The sequence below is a fragment of the Dermacentor albipictus genome, chromosome 1 (genome assembly GCF_038994185.2).
Source record: "Dermacentor albipictus isolate Rhodes 1998 colony chromosome 1, USDA_Dalb.pri_finalv2, whole genome shotgun sequence".
Classification (NCBI taxonomy): Eukaryota; Metazoa; Arthropoda; class Arachnida; order Ixodida; family Ixodidae; genus Dermacentor; species Dermacentor albipictus.
Window position 1 is genome coordinate 73410527 of NC_091821.1, and position 23732 is coordinate 73434258.

The 23732-nt window shown below is 42.6% G+C and overlaps 1 protein-coding gene across 3 annotated transcripts in view; it reads left to right on the forward strand.

The window, feature by feature from the left end:
• The window catches only part of tum (Rac GTPase activating protein tumbleweed), a 63967-nt gene that overhangs the window by 7809 nt on the left and 32426 nt on the right, over nucleotides 1-23732 (forward strand). For all 3 annotated transcript variants that reach the window (XM_065434453.2, XM_065434454.2, XM_065434452.2), the window contains exons 7-9: nucleotides 2761-2965; nucleotides 4989-5224; nucleotides 13783-13958. In XM_065434453.2, coding sequence (XP_065290525.1) covers nucleotides 2761-2965; nucleotides 4989-5224; nucleotides 13783-13958 — 617 coding nt within the window. The remainder of the gene's footprint in view (nucleotides 1-2760; nucleotides 2966-4988; nucleotides 5225-13782; nucleotides 13959-23732) is intronic.

Genomic DNA, 23732 nt, shown 5'->3' on the forward strand with positions numbered 1-23732 from the left:
GACCACACTTTTTTTTTTTTCCAAGTGTTAAAAAGAAACTCGGGCTGTTTAATGCGGAGTTTATTAGTGAAATATCCTATTATCGGCATGGAAGAGGCTGAATTCTTAGATTCAAGTAGATATTTTACTTGTAGTTGTCAGAATAAGTTTATATACTAGGTCATACTTGTAGCATTAAAGGGAGGCTGCAACTGGTGGGAATACTTCTTCGATATCAAATGGGTGGCTTTTGCCAAAGGTGATGTCATGGTGTACTATAAAACAATGTAAAATTAACTTCGCATACTCAAAAATTGCCTTAGTACAGGAAAGTACTGAAAATGCTTGATGTCCCATTGACATCATCTTCAGCAATTCAAAAGGGTTGTTCAACCTTTTCTACTCCCGTAAGCTACACTTTCTGCTGAACAAGTGCAGAGAAATTTGCAACGCTGACTATTTTGCCCTTTTTTTAATGTTTCCATAGTGCTCATTAAATAATCGTTAGCTTTTATGCACAGGTACGTTCATATCAAATCTGCTTTTGTCACCTTTCTGTTAGAACTGACCTGAGTACCTATGGATGTTCTGCAAATTAAAAGGATCTGCTTTTACTTCTGCAAGTTTGCAGATGCTCTTGGTAATGATGAAGGAGAAAGAAATTGTTGCCTTTTGAGCTACTTCAGGCAATTTCCGGATTTTTAGTGGCTGTTAGGCATACATACTTAAAATAGTAATTACCTCTCCTTTATTGCCAGATGCTCTAGCAGTAAAATACTGCTTGCTGCAAAGTTATCTTGCAGTAAGCCTTATAATTGGAAGTAGGTTTTAATGACGAAGTATCATTTTAGCTTGGTTTGCATGTTTCTAGCCTAAGAATGCCACACCTGAATTGCACATTTTGCCTGTAAATTTGTCTGCACAAGCCAGCAACAGTAGGCTGAAAGCACATGATAAACATGGGCCACCAGCGAGTTTCTGTAAAATCAGAGAAACTAGTGGTGGATGTGTGGCATCTTCTGGCATATAGCCATCATATCCATTGCACCACTGTGCCACTACAAGTGGCCAATATTGCAAAATTCCGTACTGCTCCAACAGGAGTGGTCATGTCATTCTAAAGTAGAGCATCATAGCAACATGAAACTGCATCGTTCAAGCTCAAGTGCCACATATCTGTACAGCAAGTTGCCAACAGGCCATCAAAATCAGCAAGAAAATCTTTGCTTACCTGTTGGAGGTATCACACTTGCAGTTCTTTTGCAAAGACGCTATCACAATTCTCTCTCTCTTTCCCTCCCTCCCCTGATATGAGCATGCACACAGGTAACAAATATCAGATGTAAGAAAGGTATTTTCATGTCAGGTTAAACTTCGTTATAACAATGTTCAATCACATATAACAAATGTAGTGCTTTCTTTTAATTATTGATGTAGAAAAGAAAAAGCAACACATGCCTAAAATATTGTTCTAAACCCTTTTTACCTACTTCAAGAAGATTGTGTTTACTGGCAATGTGCCATCCTTACCCAGCACAGGATAGGAAAACCATGAAACCTGGGCCAGGATAACATAATGATTCTATTCGAATGCTATTTTTGTGCTTCATCTGTGGTTCGAGCAACGCTCAGCCCACATTACAGTTGAACCTTGCAGTGAGAATTTCGTTGTTGTTAAATGAGACGGCACAAATGGGTAATGCATTGCAGAACAAAACATTGCTGTCAAAATTCCGTTGGCCTAGTATGGCAAGCTTTGCTCAAGGATACAAAACCGCATTGCCGACAGTACAAAGTGTGCTGCATACATCGATCAGCAGTGGCAGCACAGCCGTGGAGCAGCATTGTCTGCCAATTGCTTCTGCAGATACGATCACTTTTGCGAGATTTTGTGTAACTCTGCACCGGACGCAGAGCAACAGTGCTCCACGCAATCGGCAGCATTTCTCCAGCGTATGCTGTCGCCCATAGGCGCCGACACGTCTGGTGCCAAGCGCAAAAGTGATCATATCTCGTACTATACCCGAAGGCAGTCGATTGAGATTACGGCCCCTACACAAAAATCCATGTTTGGCACAAAACTAGCGTTCTTGAAGCAAGGGATGCGTATTCCCGAACGATCACTCAATCACTGCCCGATGCGTGGCACCCCATGGTGCGACTGCCATCTCAAGCGCCGTAAACAATTCCACGTTGGTGGGACATCAATTTACTTGTTTTTACTGCGTTTTTCTGACTGCGGCGCACATTATGCACTGCATTAGGTGTGTAAAAACTGTCATCACATGTTGGTAGCAACATGCGTGCCACTTCGGAGTGTGATCAACAAACAAGATGGTGGCCGTGACATGTTTCCAGCGCTTAGTTGTTTTTGTAAACAAAAGTGCTGGCGCCCATGCAAGTGTAATGTGGCAGTATTTTACGCCATTTTATAGCAAAGCAATCGAATTTGAGCACATTTTCGAGCCTGCTAGCCTTGCACAAGTAGGTAATATGCAGGGTTACGTTCCAGCAAATTTCGTTGATGCGGGATTGTAGTACAGTGCCATTTTGTTGTCAAGAGGTATGAACTGAATCCTATGGGCATTCGCCGGGGATACGAAAATATATTGTTGCGAGGATTTCGTTATCGCGCGTTTCGACTGTATCACCAAAATCGGCCTGCTGTGAATACTTGAGGAATAGAATTTAGCAAAGGGAATTGCTGCATTATACCGACTTAGTATACCATAGTGCAAACACTAAAGTATAATTCAGTGAAACATAGCGTGTGTGTTTCAGGAACATGATGAGAATGACCCAACCTGTGCAAACTTGATTGCTACAACAACTGTCACATTGAGGGACGGAAAGGACCTTGTGGCAACCTCTCGAGTGTTCACTCAGCCTTTGACACCAGCACCGAGTGCACCACCACCACCACCACCATCTGCACCTTCTTCAGAGACCACTCCAACAATCGTGTTGACCCCTAAATTCACTAGTGGTGAGTTGTGCTCGGCATTGAAAGTGATGCGTAGGATCCCATGAACAATGCTGATCAAATCTTCTGTTGCATTTTCCTTCTTTCTTTTTTTTTAAGTGTGTTATAAGTATGTGTGCACCAACATTCAGAATTTCAAGTATCATGTGAATAATCTTGCCTATTTGATCCACTGTTAAAGTTGTCAAATATCAATTTTGGTTTGTATGCAAATGATAGCAGCTCTTATTGTAGTGCACAGCTAGAAAGCCTTATGCAAGTGGTAACAGGCAAAGCAACTTATGATAGAACAATCACGCTGCATTTGCATCCTTTCAAAAGAATATGCAGGCTGGTATTGGTCTTTCCTTCTTCAAACATCTGGTGACGTGCTGTTTCTGTGTTTCAATACTGTCGTCATGGTGTACCAGATACAATTGCCCTTCTGTTGCAGCTTGTATATGCAAGCTCCTCAGTTTATGGCAAGTGCAGTTGTGAATGGCATTACACATATCATATAATGTAAATAGGCCTTTTTGTATTGTTACGGACCCCAAGCAGCCTTTATATTTCACTTCTTTAAAATATGAAGAAGAAAATATTCAGTGTTTTTCTCTGTTAGGAAATTTTAAACCGCCCTAGCTATAACTATGTTATGGAACCCTTTTATTATAATACCAGTTGTGGTAGGTAACATGAGCATGACTTGCGATTGAATTTCATTCTCAATTAAATTGCCTTTTGTGACAAGAAATATTGAAGTAGACAACCAAAACTCACAGTACCATTGTGGTAAACACCAGTAACCTTGGTGATGCCAGAACTATGTCTATTTAGAGTAACTACCGAGCTGATTCCCAAGCTCTTGGCATTAGCTGCGGACATGCCACATTATTTGCAGGGGTTTTCTCGGGAATGTGGGCATCCTTAGTTAGAAGCTGTTGGTTGAGAGCATTTGCAGTTTGTGTGCCTCATTACTTATGGATGTTCTGGCATGGATTAAGATTAAATCATTAAATGCCTTTGAAATTGTAATGTTACAATGTGTGGGTTCCACATTCATGTACATACAACACAATCTGCTTAGTGATGCAACAATGGTCATTACAGTACTTTGGGCACACAATAAAGAACCCCAGATGGTCAAAATTAAATGGGACCCTGCTCCTCACTCTCGCGCACATGCACACACACACTGTAACATTTCTTGCAGCCAATTTGTTTTTTTGGCATATATCTATCAAAAGCTTAATTCTGTTCACAACAGTGACTACATGCCAAGGCCTACTTCTATTCTTGTTGACAGCTAAAACAGTATTGAGCTACTTGCACTCTGAAGGATTTTTAAAGCAAGAGAGCTTGCATGTCCTGCTCAGCGTGAACTTGCTGTTCATAATTTTATTGCTATATATTGTGCAGATTAACTGTGCTTATCATAGGCCAAGCATTACAGGGCCCTTCATGTTCAGGAGAGTCTACTGTGTAATGATACTTATCCATTGGGTAGCACTTGCTTTGAATTGCAGTGGTGATGCAATCCTGTTGTCCGCTTGCAGTGCATTCTGGTCAGAAGCGCATTTTTCCTCCCTCTGGCAGTGGGCATGGTAAACCAAACTTATAACAATGCTATCGGAATTGTTGTCTGTAGTTCTCCTGTCATGAGGCTAAGGAGAATACCGACGTTGTGGCATTAATTTTGATACAATCTTTCACTCGACCTCACTAATTATTCATTTTCTTTCATCTGAACTCAATAATTACACCTCAGATCTGTACAGTGTTCTTAAATCTCTGCACTTGGAACATTTTGTTCTGTTTAACACTTGAAGCCTCTGCAGCTTTAATGCAGATGCTAAATTATTTGATCCAATTACAGGATGGAGAGTTCGGCACATTAGTGCATTAACCTACATGTTTTAATGGCAAAGTGGTTAATAGTATGGTTGGAGTAAATGACTAAAATGGATTGCCAAATGTTATGCAGAGGTCCACTTTTCGATAATTTACTGAACTAAAGTTGTCTTTTCTGGTGGTGTTGGCACTGAAGGCTCTGCACCCAGCACACCTGTCAGTCAGCGTCGTGGTGACAAAGGCTTGGAAACTACAACACCAAAAAGGAGCAATTCTGCGGGGAAGCTGCTCTCCAGGGAGCATACTTTTTGCCCCAAAACAGTCATCAAGTCTGAGAGCTGCGGTCCATGTGGCAAACGCATCAAGTTCTACAAGACTGCATACAAGTGCAACCGCTGCCGCTCAGTATGCCATCCAGAGTGTAAAGATCAGGCAAGTTGGTACTTCTGGCTACACTATGCAACATCCTAAGAACTTGGTACAAGTTGAACGCACAATGCACCTGCACTCTTCGTCATTGTGCTCCAAAACAGTTCCCTGAGAGATGCCAAAGTAGGTCACCTGTACCATGATGTTGCTGATGAGTTAATGTAATTTGCTGGTGCATTTACACAAATTTCACGTGCCGTAGCAGCCAAGTGGCTATGGCATTGCACTGGTGAGCTTGAGGTCGCGGGTGTAATTCCAGTCACGGTGTCCGCATTTCTATGGGAGTAAAATGAAAAAAATGCTCATGTACTTAGATTTAGGTGCACATTAACTCTTTCCGTACCACACCCAATGGGCATCGTTAGCCCGCTAATGATGGTTTGAAACGCCAGTTTCAAGACTTTCCGCACCGCCCACAGACACACTGCACTAGTGCACATAAAAGGAGTGCTATTCTTTCATTTCTTAAGAAGCTCACTTCCCCCCCCCCCCCCCCCCCAGGCAGTGATTTTCGAATGCGCTCCAAATTTTTTGTGATCGTCAATGTAGGAAGCAAAAATGCCCCCCCCCCCCCCCCCCCGCTATTGATGGTTTGAAACACCACTTTCGAGACCTTCCGTGCCAGTAACGGACACACTGCACCATAGGATGTGACGGAGGACAACTATATTTTTGTTTCTAAGCAGCTTGCCTTTTCCTCACAAGGCGTTTATTTCTTAACACACTCTGCATCGGAGGATGCCCATAAGGCTCATTTGGCTGCAGCAGCTGAAGCAAAGCAGGCTGACCCTCAGGTGGGCCTCGCTATGAGTTAGGCAGGAGTAAAAGTGAAATGGGGTAAGCGTCATGCAGATGACAAATAACGACAGCACAAGCTGAGGTAAAGCAGTGCAAGCGGAGGCGGCAAAACGTAGAGCGGGAAAGGCCGCTGAGGTGGAGTGGCAATATCTTCTGCATATTGGAACAACGAATGCCATCAAACCAGACGTGCGAGACCTATTTCTGTCGGATTGACCATTAAAGGGACACTAAAGGCTAATACTAAGCCGACGTGGACTGTTTAAATACCATTCCAGAAGCATCGCAACGCTCGTTTTGTGCGAAGAAAAGACTTAGTCTATGAGAAAATTGCATCTGAAGGTTTCAAACACCTTTCTCAAAATTCACATCTCCCGCCACCCAACCGGGGGAGTTTCACTCACCGATGTCATCACCGCCCTTTGCTGCCGTCGGTGAGTGAAATGGCATCCGATAAACGGTGGTACCGAGCCAAGACAGATAAAATCAGAGCAGCAGATTCTCCGCTGCAGATGCTTTTTGGCGAACTGGTGTAGACCGTTCGGGCATCTCGCGACATCACATGGAAATTGAAGTCTCTGGTACTTGCAGTTTGTGCATGTTTCGCAAGCCAGCAAAACCAGCGCAGCAGTACACAATAACTACTGAAACGCGAAAGCGTGAGCGGCACGCAGTCAAGAGAAAACGAAACCGTTCAACCGCCCGCATTGTTGTTAAGGGTAATTTCAAAGTTCTTTTGTCTAAACATGATATAGAACGGGGCAAGCGGCATTCTATTTCGTCTTATAATACAATACGAGGATATTTTGTGCAATGAGGGGTTGACTACTAATGACAGAATTTAACTGAGGAGTGCTTTCGTCATTGGGCAAGTACTTGAATGTCCCGGGGGAGTTGCTAATCATGTCGTGCATTTACCTCAATTTCTCTATTATTAAGGCTCTGCTCGCGATAATATTCACGCCTTAGAGATTCTCGAGCACTAATCACTTTATCTTGACTTAATATTTGCCTTTAGTGTCCCTTTAATTTTTTTTTTTATTTTTCAGAGAAGGCTCAAGCCTCCTTTGACCCAAACAATTTATTTCCTTTTTATTTATGTATTCTATACATTTTTTTCTTTATATACAGTCGACTCTCATTACAACAGACCCTGATAATCCGACAAAGAAAACGTCAATTTTATCCAAAGTCCGTAATTTCCAAGGCTCCTCACTTACGAAACTTTCATCGTGATGTCTAACAACTTATCGCAAAGAGTGAGTGACGAACGTCCAAATTAAAGAAGAAAAAAGTCGCAGTTTCGCCCGAAAGGCGAAGAATTAATTGTGTTAGAAAATTGAGAGAAGCGCGGCAGCAGCCGCGAGCGAATTGCCCTTCAAGCTGTCTCTTGCTTCAAAGCGAACGTCGAAAGCACAGCACATACGAAGCTACCGGCGCTAGGCGCACTTTGTCCACATCGCAGATCGCTTCAATGATACGGCCTCCGCACCTTCAGCAGTAGCCACTGGAGTAGAACCCCCCCCCCCCCGCTCTTTCCCTCCTCCCCTCCCCTCCGCGACTCGCACACGAAAGAAAGCGCCCCGTTTCCTCCCTCTTGCGCAAGATATTGAGCATCAGATCGCTTTCGAGATACAGCGCCCGCGTGGGCGCGCAACTTGTCCACATCACAGATTGCTTTCAAGATATGGTGCCCGCGTGGACAAGCACTTTATCCACATCGCAGATCGCCTCCGAGATAGAGATACGGTGGCCGCGCCGTACGCAGCAGCCGCTGGAGTAGATCCCCATTCTCCCTCTCCTCCCCGGCTTTGTGCCTCGTGCGCGAAAGACTGCATGTTTCCGCCTCACCTTCCTTCCTCCATCGCGCGCGATGTTGAGCCACAATTGTCAGCTGACCCTTGTAAGTCAGTTGTCAGCCCGTGTCGGCACATCAAAAGTCTGTTTTATATGTCCGATTTTCACAAAAATTGCCACTAATTTCATCCGCTGCAGCCAATAGTCCGTTGTAGTGTGGTCCATTAAAAGCAAACTTCGTTCCATTATTAAAATAGGCCGACCAAGCTAAGGTTGAAAAATGATCCGTTATATCCGAAAGTCTGTTGTACGCAAGTTCGTTGTAACGAGCATAGACTGCCTATGCTTAAATTATAGGATGCATGAAACGAAACCATTTAATTTTTTTTTTGACTTTTTGGTCATGGTTCGGCTTTTATCAGTGCATTTTGACCTTCCCTGATGAAGCCAAGCCGTCAGAAAAATTAAATGTCTTCATTTTTCTGCGTCCTGTTATTCAAGTACCTGAAATCACTGGAACCAAGGACATGTCTGAATTCATTATATATATATATATATATATATATATATATATATATATATATATATATATATATATATATATATATATATATATATATATATATATATATATATGCATCTGCTACTCTGCTCTGTGGCACGGCAGTGGCCGTTGTGCTGTAGTTCCCACCTAATTCAGTTGCTCAAATTTGCGTCGCCTCATACAGCTTGTCTCATTAATATTGTTACTGGTTACATGCAATTTGTTACTAAAAGAAAGTAACAGAATTAGAGTGAGCGCTACTGAGTAAAAAAACAATCAATTGCAAAACTACCGAACAAACATAATTGATTACTTGTAATTTGTTACACTCGAAATTTTGTTGTATTGAAATTTAATCATTTATGCAAATGAGTAGAGTCGCCGATCGATTTTTCTTACATGGGAAGGGGCTGCAGAATTTTCAGAAATATAGGGCAACCAAAGAAAGAAAAATTGAATGAGAAAACAATTCATTTTGATAAATTTGGGAGTCGCCGACGAATGATACGGTTTCATGCCACGTACGTCAACAATGTCTTTTCAGCAGTACGAATTAAGCGAAGTCAGCCACACTTTCACGTGCACTCCGCCACCGCGGCTAATAGCGGTGCCCGCACTGGGACAGCGCTATCAAGAGAAGTGCCAGCAGTGGCAAGCGAATGCTTTGTCCGCCTCTCGCTCCAACGAGTCACCAAAACTCGAGATTACGGAACCTCCAATACTAAGCACGTGGTAAAACAGCTTACATGGTGCGCGGCAGATTGCCTCTAAACCAGGGTGTGCGGCTGCATATGTGCTTAGCTGCACTTACAACCATGCGCAGCCACGGCCGAGACGTGCATCAACTTACCCCCCACTCCGCACCCCCCTCCACGCTCGCTGCCTTTCCCCTCTTTACCTTTGTGCACACAGGAAGGCAGCACTCGTGAAGCCACCATCTTTCTTCTCTCACCCTCGCACACTTTCACTCGCACCTAAAGCTCACAGTGCGCGCGGCACGATAGGATCTTATCGCACTTGGACTTTATGCAGAACATGATACGGCTCCACTTCGGGGGTCGCTCTTGTCTTGCAGCGTGTGGTTGGAGAGGTGTGTTTGCAAACAGCTGCTTGTGATTCAAGGATTTGTCTATCTGCATCCACCAGTCTCCATTTATAGTCTGCATTCTTTTGCGACAGCAGTGAAATTTTATTATATTGAAATGGCATACAAACTCACTTTGTTATATTGAGGTTCTAAATGCATGGTGTTCTATGGACAAGAGGTTATGAAAAGTTATATACTTCATTATATCGAGCTTTAACTATATATGTGTGTATATATATTAAACATGCACAAAAATGTACTACAACACCCCAAGCACAGAACAAGAACCACCTGATAAATTACTTGGGCGTTGGATGTATGCAGATAATTTTGAATGTCAGAGTATGTGTGATGGCTTAATGATCTGTGAATCTCATAGCAAAATGCTAAATTAAATAGTCATTAACAACTCTTTACACTTGCCTCTAGTACAACTATTATGCTTTGATGTGCAGTAAAATGTTGTTAGTAATTCGGATTTCACAAGGCTGCAAGAAATGTCCGAATTAACTGAATGCAGAATTATCGAAGGTATCAAGAAAACAATGAACAGATGCCTACTAGTATGTCAACATCTTTTTATTTATTGAACTAATCGGCAGATCCTGTTTCTACTCTGCAGAAAAGCAATGCAGAAGCTGCAATTCTGATGTCACGACTTCCTTCTCAGCGCAGCCACAGTGCGCGTTTTCATCCGAGACACGCTTTTCACTACCACTTGCACATCCCGATTATTTTTTTCGCTAGTGAGCTGGTCGCCAACAGATCGTCCATCCATCGTGATGTAGTCGGCACTCTTCACCCTTGACAGCTTCTGCCATGTTGGTGGCATTACGCACGCAGCTATTGCACCGAGCCAAAACGAAACCGCGGTCACTATTGACACAATCACGGACGGTAACTACGCAGTTATGAAGGCACGCACAGCCAACTTGGAGTTATGTGCAGTGATAAATACAAGAATAAAGGCTGTAAAGGTGCAACTACCCACAAAGTGTTCCAGCGTTCCTGTCATTCACATACTATGATGACTGTGGAGATCTGGACTCCACTGCCTTCATGTTCGCAAATTTGCTCCTTGGGCTATATATATATATATATATATTTTTTCAAGGCTGAAAATCATTCAGAGGTTTTTGAAATGTTCATCCTTTCAGTCTTGGGATTTGCAAAAGGGACGCACCTCTAGTGTCTGTTTCTTTTTTTTTTTTTTTCTCGGATAACATAAAATGAACACAACGCCTTACTTTAGGTTATTCAGAAGAGGAATGTGACTGATAATAGCAAATGTACTCTTAGTATTGTCCTCACTAGAGATTAAGAAATGTATGGGTATGTCAGTGACATGGTGGAACAGAAACGTGCTGGTAAGTCAGTGGCACTGAAAGATTTTAGCACCAATAGTTACCTACTTAACATTTACACTTGGTATTTGAGGCACTTATGCACATCTGTTAGTGGTAGTTCATGTCTTGATATTTATGCACAACACCATTTAGCATAATGAGATGCTCCCTGTGGCCAATTTAGCATTTGCGCATGCCTTTGGATAAAGTAATTACAAGTGAATTTTCTTCCAGCTACGAGGTTGAATCAACATGCACCAGCAGTAGCACACATTTTTATGCATTGACGACAGATTGACTTTGAATGTTCAACTAAAGATGGTTCTACTCCTGTTAAAAAAAAAAAAAGTGCTCAGATTTCTGCTGCCAAAGAGTTTGGCACATAATTTTCAGGATTCACAGAATTGGTAAAACATTATAACACCATTATTCACAATTCGTGAGAGCATGGTGCGCTGACAACCTTCCTTCCTATTTTTTAAATCTATTTTATTAGTTGCTACACAAAGCAGTAATGCCTTAGGAAACAGTTTGAGTATTGGTAACGTCACGGTGTTGTGTAATCGTCAGAGTGCAAACTTTTCAATCTTTCTCATGGCCCGGCTAAGAGAGATATGGAGATAAGTTTGGTTTCAGGGCAGCAGGAAGAAATCAGCGATGCAGAGCTTGCGAAGTCACATTAACTGTAACGTCATAGTTGTTCACAGCTGGGGAGACATCACTTTTTGTTCGCACAATGGGGCTATCGGGTGAGGAAGTGGGACCTCATACTGGCACCATGTGACGTCTTGAGTGAGGTTTAAATGGGCTCCTTGTAAGACCAAGCAATTTGAAGATGAGCCAAGTCTTTCTGATTGTCTCAATGATGCGGAAAGAGCCGATGTTTGAGCTTGTATATAGGAACAGGTTCAAACTGCTTTGCACACTAAATTGCTTAAACTCTGACCTCGAAAATTTATTATATAGTTTTGGTTGTGTACCAGTTTACAAAGAACATATAACTGCCACAAGAATTATTTTTAAGTGCTGTAATAGCAAAGTTACAAGCATTTGATGAACGGCTATGCAGCCATCAAGGTTCCTCCTTCACCTTCGCTGCCCTCCCCATAGATGCTTTCTCCTACTCTCTGCACACTCTCCAAACTCCATGCAGTACAACGAAAGCTACGGGTCGCATAAACACCAGAAAAAAGGCTCCTCCATTGTCTGCCCCTAGTCACCCTCCGCACAACACAGACTAAAAGCTTCCCTGAGGAATCGGTAGCACCCAATGGGTAAATCGTTTTCCTTTTTGGAGCACACAGCCAGCTCTTGTCACGTTGGCAGTGTCGTACCTAGTTGGCCAACCAATTGACAACTTTTACTCGAGTCGTGTCATGCACAGAACCCTGCTGGTGTTATGACATGCTAAGAAGGGGCCAGAAAAGCCTGGAGAGGAGCAAAGGATTGTTATTTGAATTTGCAGCTTTTCCACAGCGCATAATACTGCCCTGTTGGCCAAAGATGATCGTCGCAGTATTCTGGGCATGATGCGTATGTTTGTTTAGGTGTTAAATATGTCGGAGGAGGTTTTAGGAGCCTTCCAATACCAAAAGTGTGTCAATTTCGAATATTTTTAAGGGACTTGTAGTTTAATTCCCATGAAGATTAATCCTTGTAGGAGGCTCTGATTGACTGAAACAGTGGTGGCAGCTGTACTGTGTTGTTGAATTGAGAAGTCTTAACAAATTGCTTGTCAGCCATAGTTTGAATCCTGCTGTTCGTTAGGTGACTCTCAAGACAAAACAGTGCTGCTCCTGCGTGTTTGCTTCACTGTGTTGTTGATCATGCCCACCCAAAGTCAATTTATCTTTTGCCTAAAACACATGGCAGTGCTTGTTTTTGCCTGTGTATTTGTGAAAATCATTCCATTGAGTAATTATATCTGTACAGTAGAACCCCATTAATGCATTTTTCAAGGGACTACATAAAGAAAACCTAACAGCCGGCAAAACATCACAATGAGGAAGGTCATGAATCGCCACAGCACTGTCATAGACAGCTCTGAATGGCTGCCAGTACAGTTATTAGATGTCACGGTGCTCGTACTGTGACCAGCGAAAGGTGCATGTGCACATTTATTTTAAGGAACACATACTATATCCTGTGACAGTGGCCCTTTTCCAATCTTCGTATGCTTCACTATGATATTTTGTATATGCTTCACCTCATAACATGTCTTTATTGGGGCGAAGCTTACTAAAGAGAACTGACCAATTATGCAACGCATATGATACCTTTGCTGGCCCCAAAATAAATCTAGCCTGTGCCCAGCAGGTGTGGCCGGGTGTGTATGGTTCCCCGTAAGCTTTAGCTGCTGCACACCTTTTCGGGTGCTTCGCTAACGCGACTGCTCTGTACATTTTTTCTTCCGATGCTTGTTCAGCACCTGGCTTCTGCAACCTCAGTCGCTTATTCAAACTCAAGTGTTTCAATATTCTGGTCGCTTGTTGCAATGTGTGAGAGCAGATTTCCCTCTGCAGCACTAAATTTTCCTGACTGCTGCGTTCAAACGCAACGCAAGATGCAGGAATAGTACAGAATGGAGACGTATGAAGTGGGAACATGACACTACATGGCAGTCAATGTGATTTAGGTCAGCACCACGAAAATGACATAGCAGTTGGGAAAATGCAACAGTGAGGAATGTATCAATGGAGCTTCATTGTATAAGGTTCTGTGTTCTCTGCTGAGTGGGAACTTCATTTGACAAGCTCTGGCACATGGCAGTCACCTGCTAGTGTGTGCAAGCCTAGTGGGCCTACAGTTTTCGTTGTAACTGGATTTACATGAATGCTGCTGCTACATGAACCAATCTGGGTGCGTTCTGACAGAGGCTGTCATGATGGGCATCCATGATTATGTGGGCCTGGATGTGTGCACTCCGCCGCTTGCAAATTGGTTATCGTTGGGCTCTGTCATCATGTGTTATATGACTTGTTCTGAACAGGTACCTTTGCCTTGCATTACGGCCAGCCAGACACCTACACAAGGGGGAGCTGCAGGCCGCCGGGGCACAATTATCTCTGATCATGTGCCATCCATGCCTCCAATGGTACCTGCTCTTGTTATCCACTGCATACAAGAGGTGGAACGACGAGGGCTGCGAGATGTCGGACTCTATCGGTAAACGCTTTTTGCAGTTGAACTTGTTGGCTTCAATTTCTGTGAATGTGCAGCCTCTCATGCTGGCTGAAATGTTTTTTAACATTTCCCATGTAGAAAGCATGGAATGCCACGGTACTAGTCAGTTTCACTAGGCAGTCCCACCATAGATTGCTGAACTATGGGCCTGATAATACATTCTAAAGCTGAGCTCTCAACTTCAGGCAGTACTTGCTATCAAAAACAGTCGTGCCCATTCAGAATAACGCGTGGCGATTATTCATCTGTACTCCAATTGTGCAATTTTGGCCCGGCGCACATCCACTACTGGCACCAATGTGTACAACTGCACACCCAACGAAGATGTAAGCATGTGCAAATAGTAGATTTTGAGTACGAATCGAATTTTGAATAGCTGTTGTGCAGAGAAGTGGCTGCAAACTTGTATGCATAGGAACTACTGTATATTGAAATTTATGACTTGGTTCTGTGGAACAATGGGACCAAAATTTAGTTCAGTAGAACTCATTAACTAATCTCAGATACACCTGCCGTAGTGGCTTAGTGGTTATGGTATTGCACTGCTAAGCACAAGGTCGCAGTATCAAATCCTGGCAGCAGCAGCTGCATTTCAATGGGGGCAAAATGCAGAAACGCCTGTGTCTTGCACTTTGAGGGCATGTTAAAAATTCCCTGGGGGTCAGAATTAATCCAGTGTCCTCACTACGGCTCGCCTCATAATCAAAATTATTGTTTTGGCACGCAAAACCCCAGAATTAAATTCCATTCAAATGTCAAGGATACATAGAACTTAATGAATTGCAAAGCATGATGCAACTGCCTCTGTGCATGTAGGAAGTGAATGAGAACACAAAAGTAAAACAACGAACAAATCAACAATGTAGACTTTTGCAATAACTACAGAAAATGTAAACAAAAGATGCTTCTGTACCAATGCTTTTATTCTGGTTAGATGTCACGGTGTTCATACCGTAACAAGAGATGGCATGTGCACACAAGGAATGTGTACTAAGCCCTGTTAGTGTCCCTTTCCACCCTTGGTATTTTCTCTGCACGACAAATATGGTTCACCGCATAACACACTTGTATTGCGGCGAAGCTGAATACAGGGAACAGGTCATTGTGCACCTTTTGAAGCAAATATCAAATAGAACAATATTCGAAATTACTATTTGGAAATCCAAATATTTGCACACTACAAGAATGCCTCAAAATCAGCACGAACAGAAATATTTGAAGCATGCTATGTACATGTTAAAGCACTTCTTATTGCATTTGCACTCCAAAATTTCTTGACATGTGCCATAACCACATGAAGCCAGGGAAAACATGGGGGCAATTAGCTGTTGTTGAAACTGAAATGTAGAAGATAATTAAGAAAAGGGAAATGAAAGTGGACAAAGAGATAACTTGTCGCCGGTGGGAGCCAAACTCGCAACTTCCGCATTATGCGTGTGTTCCACTACCAGTTGTGCCACGGCAACGGCTATCAATCTATCCACTAACTTGGGTATTTGTGCTTACTAGATCTAGCCCTAGGAGATCACCCACTCAGAGCCATGATGGGCTAAGTATGCATGTTACATGTGCCAAGTATGTTAGTCAAAAATTACAATGTAGACTCCTGTGTGTTTGTTGCGACAGTGTCATCATTTAGTGTGTTCTCTTGTTTCATGATTTTTTCCAATAATGATTTGGACTAAGTTGCGTTACGTGTGTGGCGCCTTACTTGGCCATTATCTTAGAACCAAGTTATGCATTATAAATTGTGTGTCGCTCTGGAATTTCAGTACCCATAAGCAACTATTTATGAGAGTATTGAGTCCAGTGGTGCCAAGGGACATAATAATTTATGGCACCTTTGTTCGTTTCGGAGCACTCCTACAGTGCTGCCAATGTAAGGCACCAACTAACCTTCCTAGAAGCCATGACATGGTAGTTCTACTATTCTCAGTTTATCATTGATGGTATACTGAGAGTGGAGGGGCCGATGTGGTTGTACAGTAGACTTCCAATAATTCGACTGACTGGGCTGACCAAATTGGTCTAATTATCCAGCAGGCTAAATAAAACAATACACAAAACTTCGAAACGTACTGCTGATTCATAGTATTTTCATCAATTCTAAAATGACCTCGAATCAAATGCTCACCCACTTTTTATGAGTTCAAAGTCGAAAACTAACATAAAAATTACATTAAAGCGTCTAAGCAAACTAAAACTTGAACATGCACTCAATATTTTATTAAGAAAACTGTACCATACCTTCGATTTCGGGCAATAATAAAAAGGCAAAACCAGCAAACTTTACCTTCACAGAATGGAACTTTATTTGCCTTATGTCCATTGTCATCATTCTTCGACAGCACTTTATCATTGTCTATTAGCCCCGCAAAGCCCAACATATTTGATAAGCTGAATTTGATGCTTAAGGGAACCCAGTATAGAACCCATACAAGCGTTTTTGATATGCTAGAGAGAGTTTTCAGTTGTGAATAGTTCAGCAAATCAATTACTTATTAAGTCATTACCATACTAATTCATTTTTACTCAATTATCGTTTCACTGACTACGAGCAATAAAAACAGCGCTAAACGACGGGACGAGTGAAGGGACACAGACAACGGCGCTGACTAACAACCAAAGACTAACAACCACTTTGGTTGTAAGTCAGCGCCGTTGTCTGTGTCCCTTCACTCGTCCCGTCGTTTAGCGCTGTTTTTATTGCTCGTAGTCATGAACCAACCAGCCCAAATGCGTACTCTTATCGTTTCACTGCTTTCTTTGTACCAATATACTCTTCATGGCCAGAAATAAATGTCAACAAGTTGTTTAAATTTATTTGATCTGGTATGGCGATCGGGCTTTGTGAGGTTAAAAACCACAGCACGTTGCCTTCTTACAGTTGATAGGGCATAGTGATAGTCTGCATTTATCAAATGACTCTGGAACAATTTCAAATGAGAAGCACCGTCATGGAAGGTGTGCATTGGTATTGCAGGTACAGGTTTTTCCCCACCGTTTATTTTTGCCTTTGCTTTTAGGAATGATGGGGAAGTAGTTATCTGGGGATAGTGGCCCAAGCCTAGCCTGACCACTTCGCTAGTTTATTCTGCAATGCATACAATTCTCTCAAATGCCAAGAACATGTGGTGCTATTTCTTGCCACTAGCTTAACATGTAAGATAACTTAATGTTTGAAAGTTTGTTCTGTTGCCAGCCAGGGAGATGATCTTAAGCGTATAATTGAGGTCGAGGGAATCGGAAAGGATGAGAAAGCAAACAAAAACAAGGAAACAAGGAAACAAGAAACACCAATAGCTAACTAAAAGTCGCGTGATCTAACACCTACGTGACATTTGAAGGCGCAGGCATTTTGAAGTATAGGAATGCACAGAGCAAATTTCCCTTAGTATGGAGAGGCCACACAGGTGGCGAGGGCAGGCATTGCTGTAGATGCAGTCGGTTATATCAGTGTTGTGCTTACATGACGCCATGATTGTACCTCAATAACTTTGTTAGTTTAATTGCAAAATAAAGAGAGCAAAGGTCTGCCAGGAGCGAGTTCATTGCAGTGCATCCATCTCTAGTTTCGACTGAGCAAACAAGGATGTTTATTTCAGCTTGTAATGGGAACGTGAATTTACAATGGTGTATGTATATATATATATCTATATATATATATATAATCACTTCTGCACCTTTAATTCATTTATTGCATTGTGAACTGTTCTAATGTCTTACTTATTCCATTAGCAAAAACTAAAACATTGTATGTCATGGAATTGGGGCATAAACATTCTATGATGTTGCAAGCTTCCCAATTAACTGCATGCAGAGGCCTCTCAAGGAATCTTGAGAGGCCTCTGCACGAAGCAGCTGCCGAAGTAGAAGGTCCTTCCGGTGCCTCACACTACAGAGGACGGCGAGCTTCCTCCCTGCTTTCCTCCTCTTGCGCACACAAGATTGAGCCACTACCGTTGGACGACTCTCACAAGCTTCACTCTCGCATACAGCATACGGCGCGCGGCAATGACGATGGCAGAAATGAGCCTGGAGTGTCTGTATAATTGAAAAAAGAAAAAAAAGGCGTGCATTAGAATGGGGCAAATACTGTAACAATTCATTGTGAGCTACCATTTTCTCGTCGAAATCTTCCTGGGGGAGCCCGAAAATAAGCGTTTTCGACAGGAGATCATGTGTGTTTGACACATTCACTCTACCCCATGCACTTCCAAGACAGATGCTGCCGCTACAAGATTCGCCAGTAAGTATTATCCTGCAAAGGCTAATTTCAGGGCCGAAATAATGAATGTTTGGTCCCATAGAAACGTATGGGCACTGGCTGAGATATTCGGTCAGGACGAATGAACTGGAAAACCAAATTAACCAGACTCAAATAAGTTCTACTGTACACGCAAATAAAATTTTATCTGTCGGCACACATTTCAACACGTAAATTTGAATTCGAAATCACTGCCTCTAAACTCCTCCCTCCAACAGTGACCACCATTTTGGCATGGCTTGTGTTATGTCAAGAAGTGTGGGGCCACTGCTGTGTCATCTGTTTCAAAACATTCTGAAACCTTATATGCGCCAAGCAAATCCATTGCTGTGTGCGTGCATCTCGGGCTGACTGCCAAGATGCACATGCGAATATGAGACTGTGTACACTGCGCACATTGATCACGTAGAACACACTGCGTTTTGTCACCCAGCAGTATTGTCACACTGCTGTATGCTTCAAGCGCAATGTAAAAAAAACTAAAATACAAATACAAATTTTTTACCCCCACTGAATGGCCTCAAACTTTGCCAACTAGCTATCTGACGCGTACAGTCTAACATGTGCTGCATAATTCAAGCTCAAATTTGGTGTAATGGCCCCAGGTTTAACTCCAATATCATAATATCATATTTTTACATGTATAACCTTCACCAAAAATTCAAAAAAATTCGGAGTAAAGTCTGGATGTGGGTTATATGCAAATTCCACCTTAGAGTGTGGGTTCATGGTAGCATGCACTGTGCTGATGTGAAGCCACACCTCAAGGCAAGGCTCTCTGCCATTCAAAGTGTGCTATTTTCTAGGGAATCCCACCCTTTCTCCACCCCTGTATGTTGAAGCTCCCTTCTCCCCTCTTTCATGGTCGCCCATTCTTCTCCTCTTTACGACTCGCCATTTGTCATTAGTAGTTAGCGAATCGCACACGCGGCACCAGTAAACTCGTACATCACCCGTTGATGTGGTGCTCCCCGAGTCCACCAAAGTGCTTCACGATACGGCGGTGAGCCAAATCATCTGGATTTTCTGCTCGGTCATGTTTGGAACATCGCCATTGCCCATGTGAGGGCTGCTCCTTCTGTGCTGTGATCCGATTCAATTCACATCGCATATCACAGGACTGATTTGTCTGCAATAACATCTGGCATGTGATTCCAGCTTTATCATTACCGTGGGGAGCAGAGCCGCTGGCTGAAGATACAACGTGGACGAGTTGTGCATCCCTCTGAAATTGTCATTCAGAGATGCCATTAGAATGACCTGCTGGCCTTGCAGGAGTAGGTGATTATTTACAAATGGCACTTTGTGCGACATGCCATTGATATACTCGGCTGAAAGGGCTTGTTGCTGGGAAGGTGGTATGTGTACTACAGTTAACTCTCGTTACAACGGACCCTGATAATCTGAAAAAAAAAACAGTCTGTTTTATCCGAAGTCCGTAAAATCTGAAATGCCTCACTTCCGAAGCTTTCGTCACGATGCCTAACGACTTTATTGCAAAAAGTGATTGACGAATGTCCAAAGCAAAAACAAAAAAAGTTGCAGTTTCACCCGAAAGGCGAAGCATCGATTGTGATAGCAAATTAAGCAAGCGCGACAGCAGCAGCGAGTGAATTGACCTTCGCGCTGTCTCTCACTTGAACGCAAACTAAACGTCGAAAGTACAGCGCATACGAAGCTACTGGCACTGGGTGCCCCTTGTCCACATTACAGATCGCTTTGAAGATGAGGTCTGCACGGGCGTGCACTTCGTTCACATCGCAGATTGCTTTCAAGATACGGTGTCCATGTAGGCACACACTTTGTCTTCATTGCAGATCGTTTTCAAGATACGGCGACTGCGCCGTGAGCAGAGGCCACCAGAACAGAACCTGTCGCTGCCTCACGTGCGAAAGAAGACTGCACCTTACCACCCCGCCTTCCTCTCTCGCACACACAATATTGAGCCGCAATCATCGGCTGACCCTTGCAAGTCAGTTGTCAGCCCATGCCGACACGGCAAAAGTATGTTTTATACGCCCGATTTTGACAAAAAATTGCTGCTAATTTCATAGCTGTAGCCGATAGTCCATTGTAGCATGGTCTAGTAAAAGCAAACGTCGTTGCATTAATCAAATAGGTAGAACAACTAAGGCTGAAATATGGTCCGTTATATCCGAAAGTCTTGCACGTGGTTCCGTTTTAACGAGCATAGACTGTAGTTGTAATCAGACTAGTAACCTAGCTAAATAGGACATGTACGTCACGTTTTATGTCATATTAAATAATCTCACAAAATCTCGCATAATAAAGTGCATAAATGTACATCAAGTTTGGCCAGACTGTAATATATATTAATCTCAGCTTTTGTCCTGTGATAAGAAATGATTTATATGTGAAGAAGTCGTGAAAAAGTGCAGTTGTAATTGCCATGGGAAAAAGCATGTTTTAGGACATGTACGTCACGTTTTATGTCATATTAAATAATCTCACAAAATCTCGCATAATAAAGTGCATAAATGTACATCAAGTTTGGCCAGACTGTAATATATATGTACATGTACGTCACGTTTTATGTCATATTAAATAATCTCACAAAATCTCGCATAATAAAGTGCATAAATGTACATCAAGTTTGGCCAGACTGTAATATATATTAATCTCAGCTTTTGTCCTGTGATAAGAAATGATTTATATGTGAAGAAGTCGTGAAAAAGTGCAGTTGTAATTGCCATGGGAAAAAGCATGTTTTCTCCCAAATTTAAGTTGCCTGCAAACTGACAAAGTAAGTTATCTAGCCTCTAAGATTCGTGTGCTGCTAGGAAGCCCTTACAAGCACTGTTTAAGGTCGTGCTCTGTTAATTTAGTGATGAGTGAGGAAATGGCAAAGGTAAGGCACCATGCATCTGGAAACGGTTTTGACAAATGATGTGAAAAGAGCTGTGTCAGTGAATCTCTTCATTGTGAAGCCAAAGAAAATTGCTGTAAAATGTTCTTTTTTTTCTTTTCTTTTCTTTTTTTTTCAAGTGCGGCGCGATATTCTTTTGTTTATAAGTTGATTCCTGTTGATGAACCATAACCAGTGATACATCTATGAAAAGGATCTGGTTCGGTATTCCTAACAGTGATGCTGCACCCATATATTAACATTATTTGTTAACTTGCATACTCCCTCTCCTAGGCGAATGCTCGCTTCATTTTTTTTTTTTTTTTTTAGCAGTTTTACTCGTTAGATAGCTATGTGCAAGTGGCAGTAAATTACTGCACAGTCAGATCCTGAGTACCATGCAAGTCAGGGAACAGCTGTGCCAAGTGCGGTCCTTTGCACCATTCTGCACCAAAATGCCATTTTAGCAGAAAATCGCACCAAGCCTGCACTAAATACACTCGAACCTCGATATAACGAAGTTATACTTGCTGCAAAAAACTTTGTTAAATTACAGATTTCTTTCATTTGAGGTTTTAAACTTTCAGCAGTAATAACTTAACCCTTTCTGCCCTGGAATTTTTATTTTTACCGCAGATTTTTTCCCCTTGCATTTCCTTCAATTTGAAGATCCAAATGACATGCTCACAAAATATAAAGCTTGTGTGTGAAGTAATTACCGATTTGGCTTCATGTCCTCAAAAAAGGACATCAGAGCTCAGTGGGTGTAGGAATGAAAAAAAATTTACTTTATTTTATGCGGCTATTACAACAAAAACTAAGCACAAAATTGATTATTTCATTATGTGAAAGTCCTTGAAGGAATTCCTGGACTTTGTCAAGCACAGGTGCACTTTGCACTTTTCACAAAAAAATTCAAACTTTCCATGCGCAACCGTCCATTTTACACCGCTGTGCCCTAGCGTCGGTGTGAGTTTTCCTTCACACCCCAAGGGTGAGGCTTGCCCTTCGTATATTGCGTTATGTCCAAACGGCCCTTGAAAGGGACAATCTGCTAATCAATGCACAGATGCTCCTATACCTCGAGATCATGGCGCCTTGCTTGCAAATTCTTGAGCAGAGGTCTCGCCTTCCAGAGTCCCTCATTGATGTCCGGCTTGTTCGCATCAACAATGTGAGGAGTGTTGCGCAGCTTCTCGAAGCAGTTGCGCGAGGTCTCGCTTGATGCAATGTTAGCAATTCTCATTGCAGGATTCCAATATAGGCAGAACCTTGGATATTTCGGGACACCCATTATCGGATGGAGAGCCACCAGTCGGTTGATTTCATCTTTATCAGTGCTTACACACGTGCCAATTTGAAAAACAGAATACTGATTTGTTTTCTCAGAAAGCTCAGCAAAGACGCTCTTCGGGACATAATGGCTAAAATAACCAAATGGTGAGAATATGTTATCTTCCATGTGAAGGTCTTCGTGAGTGGCCCCTTTGAATATGGTCTCTGGCACCTTGAAAGGCTTTCTCGCCCAGCCGCTTGCCATTGGTTGTGTGCTATCGTCTTCCGAATCAGCTTCTCAACTGTCACACTCGCTCTCCGCCGGGGTTCCAAGCGCGTCGTCCCTCTCGTCACCACTGCTGCCAGACTCGTCGCACTCGCCTTCCACGTCTGATAATTTACCGTCGTCCAGTTCTTCAGAGACTATGCGTGCATTCTTGCAAGCATCGTGAGCGTTGACATGGCACGACTAAAATAAGGCCGCCAGTATCGATGCACCAAAAAATATGAAAGAGGATACGGCTAAAGCGAGGAACGCACGACTTACAACCACTGAGCCCTGATGTCGTCAAAAGTGGACATGTAAACAAAGGGCCAGAACAGAAAAAGTATGCAGGTTAGGCCTACAATTTTTCGCATGCCGTCTACGCTAACAGTAGGAAATAAATATAAAAAATATCAGCCACAAATACTCGAGGCTACAAAAGTTATACATTGTGAAAGTCGATACTTAGCCGAAGGCTGCTCAGCCATGGTACAAACAAACACTACGTCGTCGTCATCACGTGAGCGTCCACAAAGTGCTCCGCTGCTGACCACAGTGGAGATAGGGCTCTCGGAGGAACACCCCACAAAAAAATTTTTTTCAGTTTTGGTTTTACACGTGAGAAACACGTTTTACTTTGTGGGATCAATTGACGACGCCAGGGCCGAAAGGGTTAAGTTCATAGAGCATTTCTGGTGGATATTATCTTGTTAGTGGGCACTCATAAAAAAATATTACCAGGGCGTCTGGCCATAATAGCACAGGTATGAGCACCAGCACGTGTGATGCACATCGTGCCAAGAGCAATGCATCGACGTGGCTTACAGCGTCTGAGTTACCGTATTTACTCGCATAATGATCGAACTCGCATAATGATTGCACCCCGAATTTTGTTGTCAAAATTCGCTTTTTTTTATTTCCCGTGTAATGATCGTACCCCGAACTTGCCGCGTGCGATATGTCGTGTGCCAAGTCTAGCTAATAGTGATGCCCCTTACCATCTGTCGAATGCTACGCGAAACGACTCAAGACAAACCAAGCGATCTGCACGTACCAAATATTCTTAAGCAGATGCCCCATTTC